General features: G+C 42.1%; 2 protein-coding genes across 3 annotated transcripts; one reads left to right on the top strand and one right to left on the bottom strand.

Annotated features, from left to right (window-relative positions):
- Positions 1 to 109: 109 nt before the first annotated feature.
- LOC105275004 lies at positions 110 to 5,715 on the top strand. The gene is made up of 8 exons (XM_020030253.2): positions 110 to 616; positions 854 to 1,103; positions 1,287 to 1,518; positions 1,724 to 1,965; positions 2,116 to 2,475; positions 2,559 to 2,726; positions 2,961 to 3,072; positions 3,185 to 5,715. The coding sequence occupies exons 1-8, from the start codon at positions 351 to 353 to the stop codon at positions 3,376 to 3,378; spliced, it is 1,824 nt and encodes a 607-aa protein (XP_019885812.2). The 5' UTR covers positions 110 to 350; the 3' UTR covers positions 3,379 to 5,715.
- LOC105274887 (glutamic acid-rich protein) lies at positions 3,436 to 11,517 on the bottom strand. Of its 2 annotated transcripts, XM_011331354.3 has the most exons (4): positions 11,210 to 11,517; positions 9,372 to 9,620; positions 9,142 to 9,288; positions 3,436 to 9,031 (listed from the first exon to the last, which is right to left on the bottom strand). In XM_011331354.3, the coding sequence occupies exons 1-4, from the start codon at positions 11,321 to 11,323 to the stop codon at positions 6,221 to 6,223; spliced, it is 3,321 nt and encodes a 1,106-aa protein (XP_011329656.2). In that variant the 5' UTR covers positions 11,324 to 11,517; the 3' UTR covers positions 3,436 to 6,220. The 2 variants fall into 2 exon arrangements, with proteins under 2 accessions (XP_011329656.2, XP_011329657.2); XM_011331355.3 differs by lacking the exons at positions 9,142 to 9,288; positions 11,210 to 11,517 and having other exon boundaries at positions 9,335 to 9,475.
- Between the last annotated feature and the right edge of the window lie 2,384 nt (positions 11,518 to 13,901).

Here is a 13,901-nt window from a genome sequence, read left to right as displayed (position 1 = left end):
ATAATGTTCATACATTCAAAATAACAGTGACCGAGATGAATTTATTGTGTAAAAATTTCAAAAATATCTCTCCCAAAATCTCTTACCTCTCTCAAGAAATTTCAGAAAATTGGTAGCAACAAAAATTTCTTATTTTCATAAATCTTTTCAGAATCTGAGAGAACTCAGAGTCTCCACTCTTTCCATTTAGAATCTCAAATAAATCGATTATCCAAAATTGTCCTACGTACAAAGGCTTCAACAATATTTACTTGCATTCTATTAACAAATAGATTTGGTGTAAAAAATTGTGTACAAAAGATCACAATGGACAGTCGCTCTGGATCACCCTCTATATACAGAATATCTCGATGTTTATCTATCTTTTTAATTGCAAAATCGTGATCGCAAACATGCGAAAATTCGATTTAAAGGCTCGTGTAAGAGCAGTCCAAAAAGATCAGCCCCAGAATGAGAAATTGTCAAAGATTGATTTCAAGATTCGAGGAAGCGAACGAGATCTGGCCGGAAGCAAAGCGATCAAAACCCTTGCCGGGGCTCGATGGCACGAGATGGGGAAGGTTAAGGAGGAGTTGAAGGCGATGCTGCCCACGTTAAAGCCCTCGGAAGTGAAAAGGTTGCTTTATCTTCAAAAAAAGAAAAAAACACATTCTTCATTTTCTTCTCTTCGCGATATATGATAATATTAAAGCCTGAATGATTACAATTTTATAGTGACTCGTCCATCTTCTCAGCATTAATCTTTCTTTGCTTGATTCATTTTTAAGTAAAATGTATGACAAGAACTTAAAATTCCACGAAATAAGCATTTTTCATTGATTTTCTTGATTAACATTATTCCATCTGCGAACAGATTTCATTTACCACCTCACGAAGCTATTATCGACGAACTCGAGGAAGATGGTTACAAAGAATCAGCCCAGTATTTGAGAGAATTATTTGAGCTGGATGAAGAGACCCGGAAGGAAGCTGGTCCCGGTACATTAATCTGGAAAAAACCACGTTTGAAGGAGAATAAAGACGCGATGATGCGTCTCAAAGAAGGCTTGATGGCCTTTGAGCGAGCCAAAGACGCCGGTGCGCGTATTACAGGATTACGATATTAATTTTATGATGCTTGTAGAATAAAATTATTAAAAATTATTTATTACACACATGATATATAAATATAATTTAATTAGCTAAAACATATCTATAATACGTGATATATTTAATATAAAAATTATATTAAATTGTCGGTAGAAGAAAATACGGAGTATTTAATATAAAAATTATATAATTGATGTCGTGCTACAGCACGATTAAAGCCAGACTTTGCGAATGCAGGAAATCTCACTTCGATGGCCACGGTGTTCCTCGATATCGCGCTGTTTTTCCAAGCGATGACATGGGAGTGGTGGTGGTTGGCGGAACGGCTTTACCGTAGCGCTCTGGTGAACGCGAAATTAATCAGGAACGATGATCAACGGATGATTACCTTGATACGTTATCTACTCGGACGATTTCTGTTCGAACAAAGTTAGCTTACAACAAACGTAACGATGACGTAACGACGTGCAAATCACACGCATGAGAATAGCAAAAGGAGGACTTCCTCCTCTTAACATTCTTAATTTCATTATTATTTACTGAAAGCCACTTGTATCACTAAAGTATTATACAAATCTTACGTTAATTGCTATGAACTAATTGCAACTTCAATTACGTTTGCGCATACGATTAGTGCAAGACACAGCGGAATCACTGGTCCATCTAAACGTCGCTCGCGAAGCATCTCAAGAGAAATCGTGGAATGCGTCGAGAATAACTGGCCGAAAGGAAGAGAGCCTCTTTCGAGAATGCAACGTGCTTCTGTACAAGATACTGCTGGTGCACGCGCAACAGAGTGATCCTGGTCAACCGGACGTCGCCCTGAAAGCATGCACGGAAGCTCTCGCTCGAGCGGTAGATTGTATGGCTACTCATTTTTATAAATAATTAAAATAAATTGGTCACGTGTTCTTCAATTATTAAGAAATATAAAATATTGGTTTTGTAATCTTATCCTGAGAAACAAATCGTTTAAATCGCAAAAAGTTCTCAATGTGCTGAATTAAAGTGAAATCTTAATAAAATGTAGTGTTTTCTCAAGATAAAGGATTCGTTTATGTTCACATCTTAATTTTGGTGGTCATTGTATATGTAGCTGGACACCGCGAGTACATGGCGAACGCTCTGCACGAGCTAGGGAAGAGCCAGTTGCGGTCGGGCGACGTGAAATCCACCTTGAAGAGTTTCTCCAAATTGCTGGCGATTACCAAGAGGATTCCGGATCCGGAGGGAATCTGCAAAGCGCACCTGGCACTGGCGTCCGCGTATAAGTTACGTGTCACACACAATGCGAGAAAGTCTGCTTCCCAAACAAAACTGGAACGCAATATAAAAAAATATATATATAACACGCGCATCTCTCGAATTAAAACCAAAGTTCTCTGGTGAACAGAAAAATCGCAAATTTTAGCTTCGACTTTCCTTCGACTCCTATTTTGTATCACGACTTCAGTTGGCTCTCTCTGTAAATACGTAAAATAAAATGTTTTCTTGCTGATTCGTCTGCGCAGGAGGTGAACGACGAGGTGAACACCGAGAAACATCTCCGTCTGTGCAGAGAAGAAGCAACCGCGTCTAAACTGCCGAAGGAACTTGCGCAGGCACACTACTGCTTCGGTGAATACTTCTTGAGTAAGGTGCGCGCATCAGAGGGACTTTCTCGCGAAGAGAACGAAAGTGACACAGTAGTCAGAAGATATTTATGAACAGAAATTACTGTGTTTTCCTTCGAAGTCTTTACATTGTACAAAATATACGTCGATTACGATTAACAATTATTTACGTGTCTAGACGAACTCGGTCGCATTTTTAATTAAATATAGCGTTCCCACACAACGATTATTAAAGTAAAAATAATTTGAATTCTCTAGAGAAGGCTGGATATCGCGACCCCTCATCTGGAAACGTCTTTCAATCTGTACAACGAGCTCGATTTGCACAACGACGCTGACAAAGCGCGGACTAACGCCGGTGTTTCGAAGGGTGAGTGAACACGGTGTTTTCGAAATCTCAAAATTACAACTGAGCGAAATTTATGCAGATTTTATAACGCACGCATTTTTTCTATTTTAATTAATTTTTTGGTTTATAATAGGACAGGGAGTTCTCGATCAGTACATCGATCTTGTACTCCGCTGCGGACCGGCTGATCAGAAAGCAACATTGATGCTTTGCCAGTGGAAAAATCGTAGAAGCGCGTTTTGGACTGAAAAAAAGTTGCATACTGGTAAGAGAGAGAAGGAGAGAGAGACTCTAAAAATGAATCCCGATGATCTACAATCAGTTTAAATCTGTTTGCGCGAGAATCCGCCTCTCGATTTCGAGTTATTGTGCATTCAAATCATATTGTAGTATTATCACAATATATTGTATTGCAGTATTACAAATGAATGCGTAACACAGATAAAAATTACTATTTCAGATGAGCTGGACGAGCTTGGCTCCAGGAATTTGGACGAGACGAGCTCTCCGTCGCTGTCTACTCTCACTGACACCACGGACACCGCAAAGTTTAATACAGGCTCTAATACAAAATCTAATTAATGTGACCTGATAAACGGATACGATGATGAAACTTTACATCTACATATTTACTGTATACATTCTTTGTACATTTTCTCCCAGCGATGCAATTCTCACATTTACAATGCAACGCGAATCACGGCAAGGAAAATGCCAACATCTGCAAATGAACATAACATATGCACGACCCTCGTTCATTACGATTAAAAATTAAAAAGATTAAAATCTCTATGATTAATTATGGATTTTAATTTAATGCCATAATTAATAGCAATATTTCTTACTTAACGATGTAACGATGTTAAATAACGTATTATGCTTCGCGTACCCTGATTGTGATCATTATGCAACGATGAGCAGAATAATTAATTTCTGCACGTATCGACTAAATCGCAATTTAATGTGAAATGTATCACGTATGTTTATCATTAATAGATGTCATTTAAGTAAATTTCTTGAGATGTTTGCTATTATCTCTCTTTCCATAGTGTATTGACTAATCTGTTGTTATATATGTATATGTAATTTAATTATATTAATTTCTTCTTTCATTACTTAATAATAGTTGACATTACTGCATAATTAGAATTAAATACCGAATTATTACTTCAGCGTAATACATATCTAGAATGAACATGTACATATAGAATTTTTAGTAATTTTACAAAACTTTTACATAAACTTTTTCAGATTGCTCTGTATTATAATTTACATTCATTTAATTTTTATCTAATCATCGAGACGTTTCAAATGTTGGTAGTGCATTACAATTATATTACACGTTACACGTTACGCGATCAATTATGCAACACGCGTGCTATCTTCTTTTCAGTAATAAAAGATAATATCTAAACATTTTGGTTGCAAATTAGCAAAATACAGACGAGCGATTTATTGTTTATTGTTTGAAAAGGAAATTTTGGAAGTTGAGAGACGAACAATTAGCGTTGAATTAACGTTGATATCATTTTCCTATGTTATTAATATTACCGTATATAGAAGAATGTTAAAACGTATATAGAAGAATGAAAAAAAGGCTACGAATTTATTTAAAAAATTATTAATCAACAATTTCTCTCTACAATTAATTAATCGCTCAGTACGCTTAACGTCTGCGTGTTCCTTGCATAACAATCACTAGGATAATCGACATTTCGTTTATTTCTTTTTCAAGTCTTTTTACATTATAATTGCAAATTTGGAAAGACCTCGTTTTTCACTGAGGCCATCTTCACTGTCTCTCCGAGACCACGTTGACGGCGGCCTTTCAGTGTTAAAATTTTCTCTGTGAAAACTCATCGATAGCGCATCAGCCGTTCGCTTTTACGTGGCAAGTGCTCGGCCTTACGAGGAAAGTTAACAATCGATACCGCCTGTTATCGCATACGGTTGTCTGGAGAAAGCACATCTGTCAGGCTACGCACTCTATTCTTCGGTAATGCAGCTGACGTTCGACGAATCGACAACGCTCAACAAGCCCGACACGCGCAAATTCAACCAACCGGGGAACCGACAAACGTATGCACTACCTGTGCACACTGTGCGTGTTCGCGCACAAAGAACGGAAACGTATTACACAGGAATTTGTTATACACGAATATGCAAACACCTTCGCAGAGAATTTAAATACATACCAAATCTGCCTATATACTCCAAAGATTTTGACGTACTATGTATAATATATATAACGTACCGCGTATCACGAATCACTTCGTCAACAGCGAGATATAACGGCTGGCTTAACAAGAGATCCAGCCGTTTCGCTGTGCTCTTCCGTGTCTTCCACCCCTTCATCCCTCACGATAAAAGTTCGTTGCTTATTGTTACAATTGTGAATTTCTTATCTCCTAGTTGGATACCTCGGTGGCATGCTCTTTCTACATTTTTGTTTTTCTTTTTCTCCTTCTTTTACATCTAAATTCTTATGCATACTTGTGGATCTTGACTGCAGTGACAATGGCTCTCACGATCGTGATGGCGTCGGACATTCTTACAATCTGATGTATCAGCTATCAGTCGCCGATATATTTCCACACTACTCTCAAACTTATTTTGATCAGTATAAAAAAATCGGTGCGCAAAAAGGCTTCCTACATCCCTTTTTATGCTTCGGTTCTACATCTCGATAACGAACGAGTGCTGAAACTCTCCAATGAAATCACATCGTGCGGATAGCTCATACATCCATACGACAAGCAATGCAGGAAATTAATGTGTAATCTTGCTTATCCTAATATGCCTAGATAATAATAATCATACGAGCTCCTTACACTGAAAAAATTAACTTCAATGCGTGGCATAAGGTCCCGTGTCAACCGTTGCCGCGTCTCTCTCGCCGTTCAATAAGAGGAGGCAGAAGAGGCAACTCGGGAGAAATAAAAACATGAATATTCTGCGAACATTTCAATATACTGGATGAGAAAAAAATAACTCGCAATTATGATTGTAAATTATAGACGTCCAATCCGTTTATTATCCTCCGCTTCCGCTAATTGGGAATCTATAATGGATGTGCATTGCACACACGGCGAAGTGCTCGCATAAAAATGCGACAGTATGTACAAAGTATGTATTGGCGTGCGCGCATGCGTAAGTTCTCTTACAGCCCTTAATCCAACGTGATATCATCGTGGTTGTCGTCGTCGTCCAGCTCCATCATACTGATCGGGTCCAATGACGGCATATCGGCGCTGTTACGTATCTCGCGCGATATGTTCTCCAGAGTCTCTATCTCGGTGTCGTCCAGGTCCTTCGTGATCTTGTTATCCTCCCGTTTCTGCACCTCGGCGGCCGCCAGGTTGAACACCTCGCTCAGAATCTCGTTCGCCGCGTCTGCGGGACTGTTGTTCGACGTCACGTGATTCGAGTTCTCCTGCTCCCCATACTCGCCCTCGCTCACCACCGTCTCCTTGATCAATCGCTCGAGGCTCTTGATGCCGTCTTCTAGTTTGTAGTTCTCTTCTGGAGGATCGTCCTTCAAAAGTGCTTCGTCCGTGAGCTTCTTGGCCTTCGCCACGTCGTTATTGTTGGCTAGCGGAACCATCAGGATGTCATCATCGTCTTGGACATCGTCTTGGACATCGTTTGCCGTCCCGTCCAGCTTGTCGCAGTTCGAGAGATCCGGCTCGTCTCCTATGCCATTAGGCTTGTCCGCGAGCATCTCGGCAATCAGATTGTCTCCGTTCTGCTGCTGCTCCGACGCCGTGACTCCGATTTCGTCTATTATTGTTAAGTCGTCCGAATGCTTCTTGTCATTTGGTACCTTTGTCTTACTCGTGATGTCCGTCGTGGTTTTATTCTTCTTCTCCGACTCCTCCTCGTCTTTGTCATTGTTACTTTCCTTTTGAGATTCGTTCGTTAAATTGTCTTGTGTTGTTTCAACGTCCTGTACCTCCTCGTCTTTATTGTCTCGACTGTTATTTTCCGATTCGTTTGTGCAGTTCTCGTCTTGATCCTTCGGCGCGTTATTGACTAGTGATTCCACCACCGTTTCCTCATTGTGCGTCGTCGCCTCCTGAACCTTCTCCGTGTCGTTATTACACTCGCTAACAGGTTGTTCTTCCTTTTTCTCGGTGAGCACTTCCGCCTCGTCCTCCGCCTGTACCGTTTCGCATTCCTCCGCGTCTTGATCAGCTGAAGCAACGGTAGCTTTCTCTTTCACATCTTTGTCTTTTGATGTATCAGTGGCTCCGTCAATTGGCGTCTTGATGTCTTGATCCTTTTCGTCTTTATCCTTTGTATCTTTCTCCTGAATTTTATCTGGCGTCACCGGTGTATCTGGCGTCAACGATTTATCTGGCGACGTCGACTTATCTAGCGTCGTCGACTTATCTGGCGTCATCGATTCTTCGCGTTGTTCAGATTCTTCCACTGAAACGTCTTTGTCGCTTTGAGTTTTCGTAGATTCTTCTTCTGTCCTCTGCGATTCATCCTCTGCCGTGTCCAATTTGTCAGATGCATCGGCTTTCTCACTTTTTTCACTTTCGTCGTGCTTCGCCATCTTTACCTGTTCCTCGGTTTTGATTTCGTTTTTCAACAAACTAAAGATTTCTTCGTCGTCGGTGTCGTCCTCGACGTTGATAGCAATTTCCTCGGACGGATCGTCACCCTGCTTGTCGATGGATACGGTTCTGCTGCACGGCGACTTTACTTCCTTAGAAGTCTCGTCTTCCTTCGTTTCCTGCTTCTCGCTGTCGACGTTGACTCTCTCGAGCTTCAAGGTGATTTGCTTGAGGTGTGTCAACCTGTGCTCCACGCTCAGTATCTTGTTGTCGAATTTCTGGCTGCACTTGTCGCATGTGTATTCCGCCTTCACCTCCACAGATTCCGGACTCTTGAATTCTGCCAACGGCATTTCCGTGCTGGAGATCGAGGACGACCGCGTTCTGTTGCGAATCTCCCGTTTGATCTCGACTTCCGGTTTGACCGTAGGGGTGGCCCATGTGCTCGACGCGTTACTCTTCTTCCGACTTCGGCTGTTCTCGTTGGACGAATCGTCGCTATGTTCCGAAAGCGCGGCTCCGTCCAAGGTAAAAGACCTCAGCCTCTTCCTGTTTGATTTTTTTGTGTTTTCCGCGGGTGATGTGATCGATGCGCGTAATACGGGTGACGCGGGCTTGGCGCGGTCGTTCGATGTACGTGCACGCGTCTCCTTCGACGTCAGCTGAGCAACGTCCGAGTCGGAGCTGGCGGTACTCGCCCTCTTGCGTCCCCGTCGCGTCACAGGCATGTTGGGCGACTGTTCCTTGTCGGATATTGTCTTCGATCTCGTCAATCTCGTTTCAGGGATTGTCGTACTCGTCTGCGTGCTCGATCTCGTCATTTTCACCGGCGTGGTCTCGATGTCGCTCTTAATGTCTATTCGCCGTTTCTTTCCCCGCTTTTTCGACGCGCTGGCGGCTGTGGCTGTGTGATTCTGCGACTTGGGCGAGGCGCTCTGACGGCTGCTCACGGACGATCTGTCCTCTGAACTGTCGTCCAGTATCACATATAGCTTGTTACCATCCTCGTCCTCCTCCAGCTTGTACGGTTTCTCGTGCGAGCCCTCGCTCAGCACGTCCGTCAAGAAGACCGTACACAGTTTCGTTTTCGTATTCTTCAGCGATCGTCGCCTTCCTTTACTTCTGTTCGGGTCCATCGTTATCCAACAGCTCTTGCACACTGTCAACCCCGTGCGGTGGAATCTGTACATGTCACTGCCGGTCGCAACAACGTTGCGACACTGGTCGCAAGTCCGTACTTTCGCCTTGGCACCTTTCAGCTTCTTCTGCGCGTTGCCCCGCGGCGCATTGCGGCTCTTGACGCGCGACTTGCGACGTGACATGTTCTCGCCCTCGCTGTCAGAACTTAATGAACCATAGAATGTGATATCCGGAAACGTAGTGACGGTTGTTTTGCGATTTACGACATCTGTGTGTACCTGCAATTGAAGAAAAAAACCAACTAAATACTGAGACAATTATCAGTCATAAAAGTACCGATTGATAAAATTGAAGAAAGAGGCACACGGATTCTGAACTGCCCTATTACCTTCGGAAAGCTTGAATAGTCTATTTCCTTGTTGATCAGAGCCTTTAAATTGATAATCGTCTCTTGATAAATTTTTTTCAAATCATAAAGAACATCCAAGTTATACCGGCACGTCAAACATATTAGTTTAGCATCTGTCTTGGTGAGCTGCAGGAAATAAGAATAATAACAGTATTAAAAAAAGCACTCGTACCATTCGCTTGCAGCGAAAGAGCCACAGATGAGCTTACGTCCTCATTGAAAATATTGCGGATCTTCTGCAGGGGACTGAATATTGCGCGACTGTCCTTGGTGATGTCGAAGATGCGACTGCTATCCACGAACTCCAGGCACAGGCAGCAGGAAGACGGCGCTGCTGGCGCCTTCGAGTTTGAGGTCTCGTGTGAATCCTTGTACTTCTTCACGAACTTGGTGCACTGGTCCAGTTCATACGCGCACTTGTAGCACACCTTGTTCGACAACTCGATATTCTCAGTAATCTACACAGACATTCGTTCAGAAAATCGACTGCTTGGAAATACAAATACAATCGGACAATCACATTAACGCTTTTTTTAGTGCTATCAGCAAATCAACATTCCTGCAATTATCGTGGTATCGCGACACTAACGTGCTCATTTCTTTCTTCCTCTCTTTGCTCAGTGGTTGTTTACGTGAACGATACATCAATTAACACTGCGCGTGAAGGACATTCCCCCTGAACACCGCAGATCTCGGGAACCTTTGAACGTAGCGCATGGGGCAGTGTTAGTGCGCTCGATTATTTATTTACACATACAAATGGAGCATTAACAAATGAAACGCGCAGGCCGTCCTGACAAGGTGCGGGCGCAACAACGAGCAAAACACGGCGGCGCTCGAGCAAGTGTACGCGTCGATTCGCCGCATGTCCCGGTAGACATCAGCCGAGCTAAATAAAGATACGCACGTGAGACGGCCGAGTTGCGCCAAGTAAACATCGCACATTCATTCTACGAAAAGTCGCGCTCTGTACGTGACAGGACTAGACGAGCGAGTGCTGACATGTTACGTCTCTTTGAGAAAAATCTCGCAGGCAAGAACACCTAACCGGAATCGGAAGGGCAGAACGGAAGGAATTTCTGCTGACAGTACCTACGCGAGATCTCCCTTCGTGCCTCCCTTCTCACGCGATTTCATATGTGCTCTCGCGATATCTGACGATCGGGACTATTTGTCGCGGCGTAGTAATAATTATGCACGCGTACTTAGCATCTCGACGATAGATGGCACGGAGCGCGCCGACGTTCGCGATAAAAGAATCTTTTTTGCCTGTTTTTTCTTTTTCTTATAAAAAAAAACAATTCTCTCTCTCTCTCTCTCTCTCTCTCTCTCTATTATAAATAAAGCTTTATCTATCTATCTATCTATCTCTCTCTCTCTCGCGCTTGAACGAACTGCGACACTCATTCGTTTGGCTCTGAAGAGAGATAATTTGACTATGTTTATTTTTAATTCTAACCTAAGTTTTAATTAAGCGACGAGTTTTAATTAGGCGACTCTCGAGTAGAATAATCTAAACCTGAATTGTTTGATCGATTTAGGTACTATTATTCGGTTGATAGTACTAGCTGTTGCTTCGCGATAAAGGGATCCGCTGGACCTAACCTAACTTAACCTAAAAGCTTGCGACCATGACTCCGTACACACTATGTTGTAATTTAAAACGAGATAAATTCAGATTCAAGAGCGCAAGGGGAGAAAACGAAACGTAGAAAGTGTAACGGAGATACATTCACAACGTCAACACAAGCCTTACAGGCGAGTAATGTCGTTGTTTTCCAGTGTCTCGTGACACGACTGCGTGTTTATCTATGACGAGACGCGGATTGTACGTCGCACCTTCTACATTTCGTACGCTACCGTTTGTTTTCCCTACGAATGCAAACTTTACTTTTACGCTGCAAGTGCAAAATAATAAATAGTGCAGTTGGAGAAGGGGTGCTGCACGTCTACTCCACGCACGCACAGACACGCGATTAGACACGCAAAAAGCGGACGTCCTCGCGAAGCTCTCCTGCTAAAATACATAAAGATTCATCCAATGTACCTTAGTGGTTAAGCATGTTTCGAGTTGATCGCCAAATACACTCTGATTGTCTGCCGTAACGTCCAGGAAGACACCCTCGTCGCTCGCGCACAAAAAACAATAGTGGTCAGGCATGGCGGCGCGTAATCAGGCTAACGTCACGGTGCTCGAGTTTTTCTTACGTCCGGATGAACTCCCATGTGCACAAACAACCGTCGGAATCTTTGTTTCGGCACAAAATTAATCGCTACGATATACGCACATTCTACATTACGTATCAAATTGGCGGTAACTCTCGCCAATATGGCGTATAACGACGCTATCGTGCTTCGATGTATCGAAGATTAGTTGATCGACATGCTCGAGTGGTTCTAGACTGGCTGCGTTCCAAAATTCACTGACTCAGCGCTTTTCAGCGCTGAGTCAGTGAATTTTGGAACACAGCCACTATAGTTGATTCGATCTCTGTCTCGTCGTTGGTTTATTCCGCTTGAAAGTAAAAGCTGAGTAATTCATTAGCGTATTTTACACCGATTGTTTAATACGCGTATTAAATAGTAAATAACTAGTGCATCCGTTTAGTCATTGGCTGATTAGCTGAAATGTACTATTTGATACGCGTATCAAACGATCGGTGTAAACTAGGCTATTGTTGAAAATAAAATTTGTTCTATTTATCATCTGGCTGTACTACTTAAAACTAAAGTCGCGTCTGATTTGCCGTCGGTTTATACTAAGGATCATTCAAATAGTTTCAGCAAACTCCGATAGATAACGACACGGTCCCACGATTTGTGCTTTCACTACATTGTGGGTTTTCCAGCAACGACACAGCGCGACACAGTGTATCATTCTATCTTCTTTCAATACCAGCGAACAACAAAGAATGATACACTGTGTCGCACTGTGTCGTTGCTGGAAAACCATCATTCTCAGCTTCAAAAAATTGACTCCAAAAATTCCGCTACGAGTCTCCACTGTCATTGATCGAAAACTAAAGTGGTAGTTGTGCCGTTGTGGTAGTACGACTCAACGATAGTCAGACCACAGTATGATATACAGTAGGGACAAAGAGCGTCGGCACCTTTGATCTTTTTCAGCCGATCCGCCATGTCTTCGGGCGGCAAGTAGCGTATCAATAATATTAGAAACCACCGCTATCAGTAAATATTTTTAACGTGTTTTCTTAAAAAAATTACATATTTTATAAATACATAAGTAATGCATACCTTTCTTTCTCTTTTGGAAAGCGAAAAAATGATATATTATCACTGTGAATCATTGTGAAAACAATTTTGCACTGCACACACTCGATGTATTCTCTTAGACATTGTTTTTAACAAAAGCACAAAACAAACAATACAATACAATATGCGAATTTTTATGTTTGGTTATGTTTCTCTATCTATTGGGTCGTCCGGAAAGTTTGTGCCGATTTTGAAGGAAAATTCAAAGGCAACATTTTTTTATGTCGATAAATATTTATTGACTTATGTATGCACCGTTTTGTTTCACAACCTTTGTCCATCTTTCACGCAACTGGAAGATTTCATTCTCCCAGAACTTCTTAGGTTTCTCGGCGAAAAACTCCTCAAGGTGGTTTTTTATGTCGATCAAAGAGTTGAAGTTCTTGCCGCTAAGAGAATTTTGCAAAGACCTAAATAAGTGAAAGTCTGAAGGTGCAATGTCTGGTGAATACGGTGGGTGAGGTAGCACATCCCAGCCAAACTCCAACAATTTTTGTCGGGTAGTCAAAGAAACATGAGGTCTGGCATTGTCCTGATGGAACACGACGCCCTTCCTATTAGCTAATTCTGGACGTTTTTCCTGAATCGCTGTCTTTAATTCGTCCAGTTGCGAGCAGTACTTATCTGCATTTATCGTTTGGTTGTGTGGTAGGAGCTCATAATATAGGATTCCTTTCCAATCCCACCAGACACAGAGCATGACTTTTTTTGGATGAAGGCCAGCTTTCGGAGTGGTTAATGCTGGTTCATTTCGCTTACCCCAGGGTCTTTTCGTTCTACATTGTTGTAAATGATCCATTTTTCGTCACCCGTCACTAATTGCTTCAAAAATGGTACGTTTTCGTTGCGCTTGTACAGCGAGTCGCAGATGGAAATGCGATCCATTAAATTTTTTTCGGCCAAATTATGCGGAACCCATATATCATAGCGACTTACATAACCAAGCTCGTGGACAGTGGTTTTCGATATTTTCAGTATCTCTGCTAATTCACGTGTCGTGTAGCGCGGGTTATTCTCGATCAGTGTCTTAATTTGGTCATCATCAGTAGTAGAGGGTCTGCCCGAGCGTTCTTGGTCTTTAAGGTTAAAATCACCAGCTCTAAACTTAGCGAACCACTTACGTACGGTTCTTTCAGCTAAAGCGCCTTCTCCGTAAACAGAACATACCGAATTTGTTGCTTGTGAGGCATTTTTGCCTTTCCGGTAATAGAAAAGCATCAAGTGTCTAAAATATTCTTTGTTTTCTTCCATCTTCAAAAGAGTACAAAACTGACACGAATCAATTTATCTGAAACAACTTTTTTCCTAAAGATGCGTTGAAATGTCACCTTTAAGCATATGTATATAAATCGTATGTTTTCAATAACATTGATATATTCAGACATGTTCCAACGCCATCTATTAAAAATCGGCACGAACTTTCCGGACGACCCAATATATGTGATCACAGTTACGGAGATAATGTG

Source organism: Ooceraea biroi, chromosome 1 (genome assembly GCF_003672135.1).
Source record: "Ooceraea biroi isolate clonal line C1 chromosome 1, Obir_v5.4, whole genome shotgun sequence".
NCBI lineage: Eukaryota > Metazoa > Arthropoda > Insecta > Hymenoptera > Formicidae > Ooceraea > Ooceraea biroi.
Note: the sequence above shows the minus strand (reverse complement) of the source record. Positions and strands in the feature narration are given on the sequence as shown.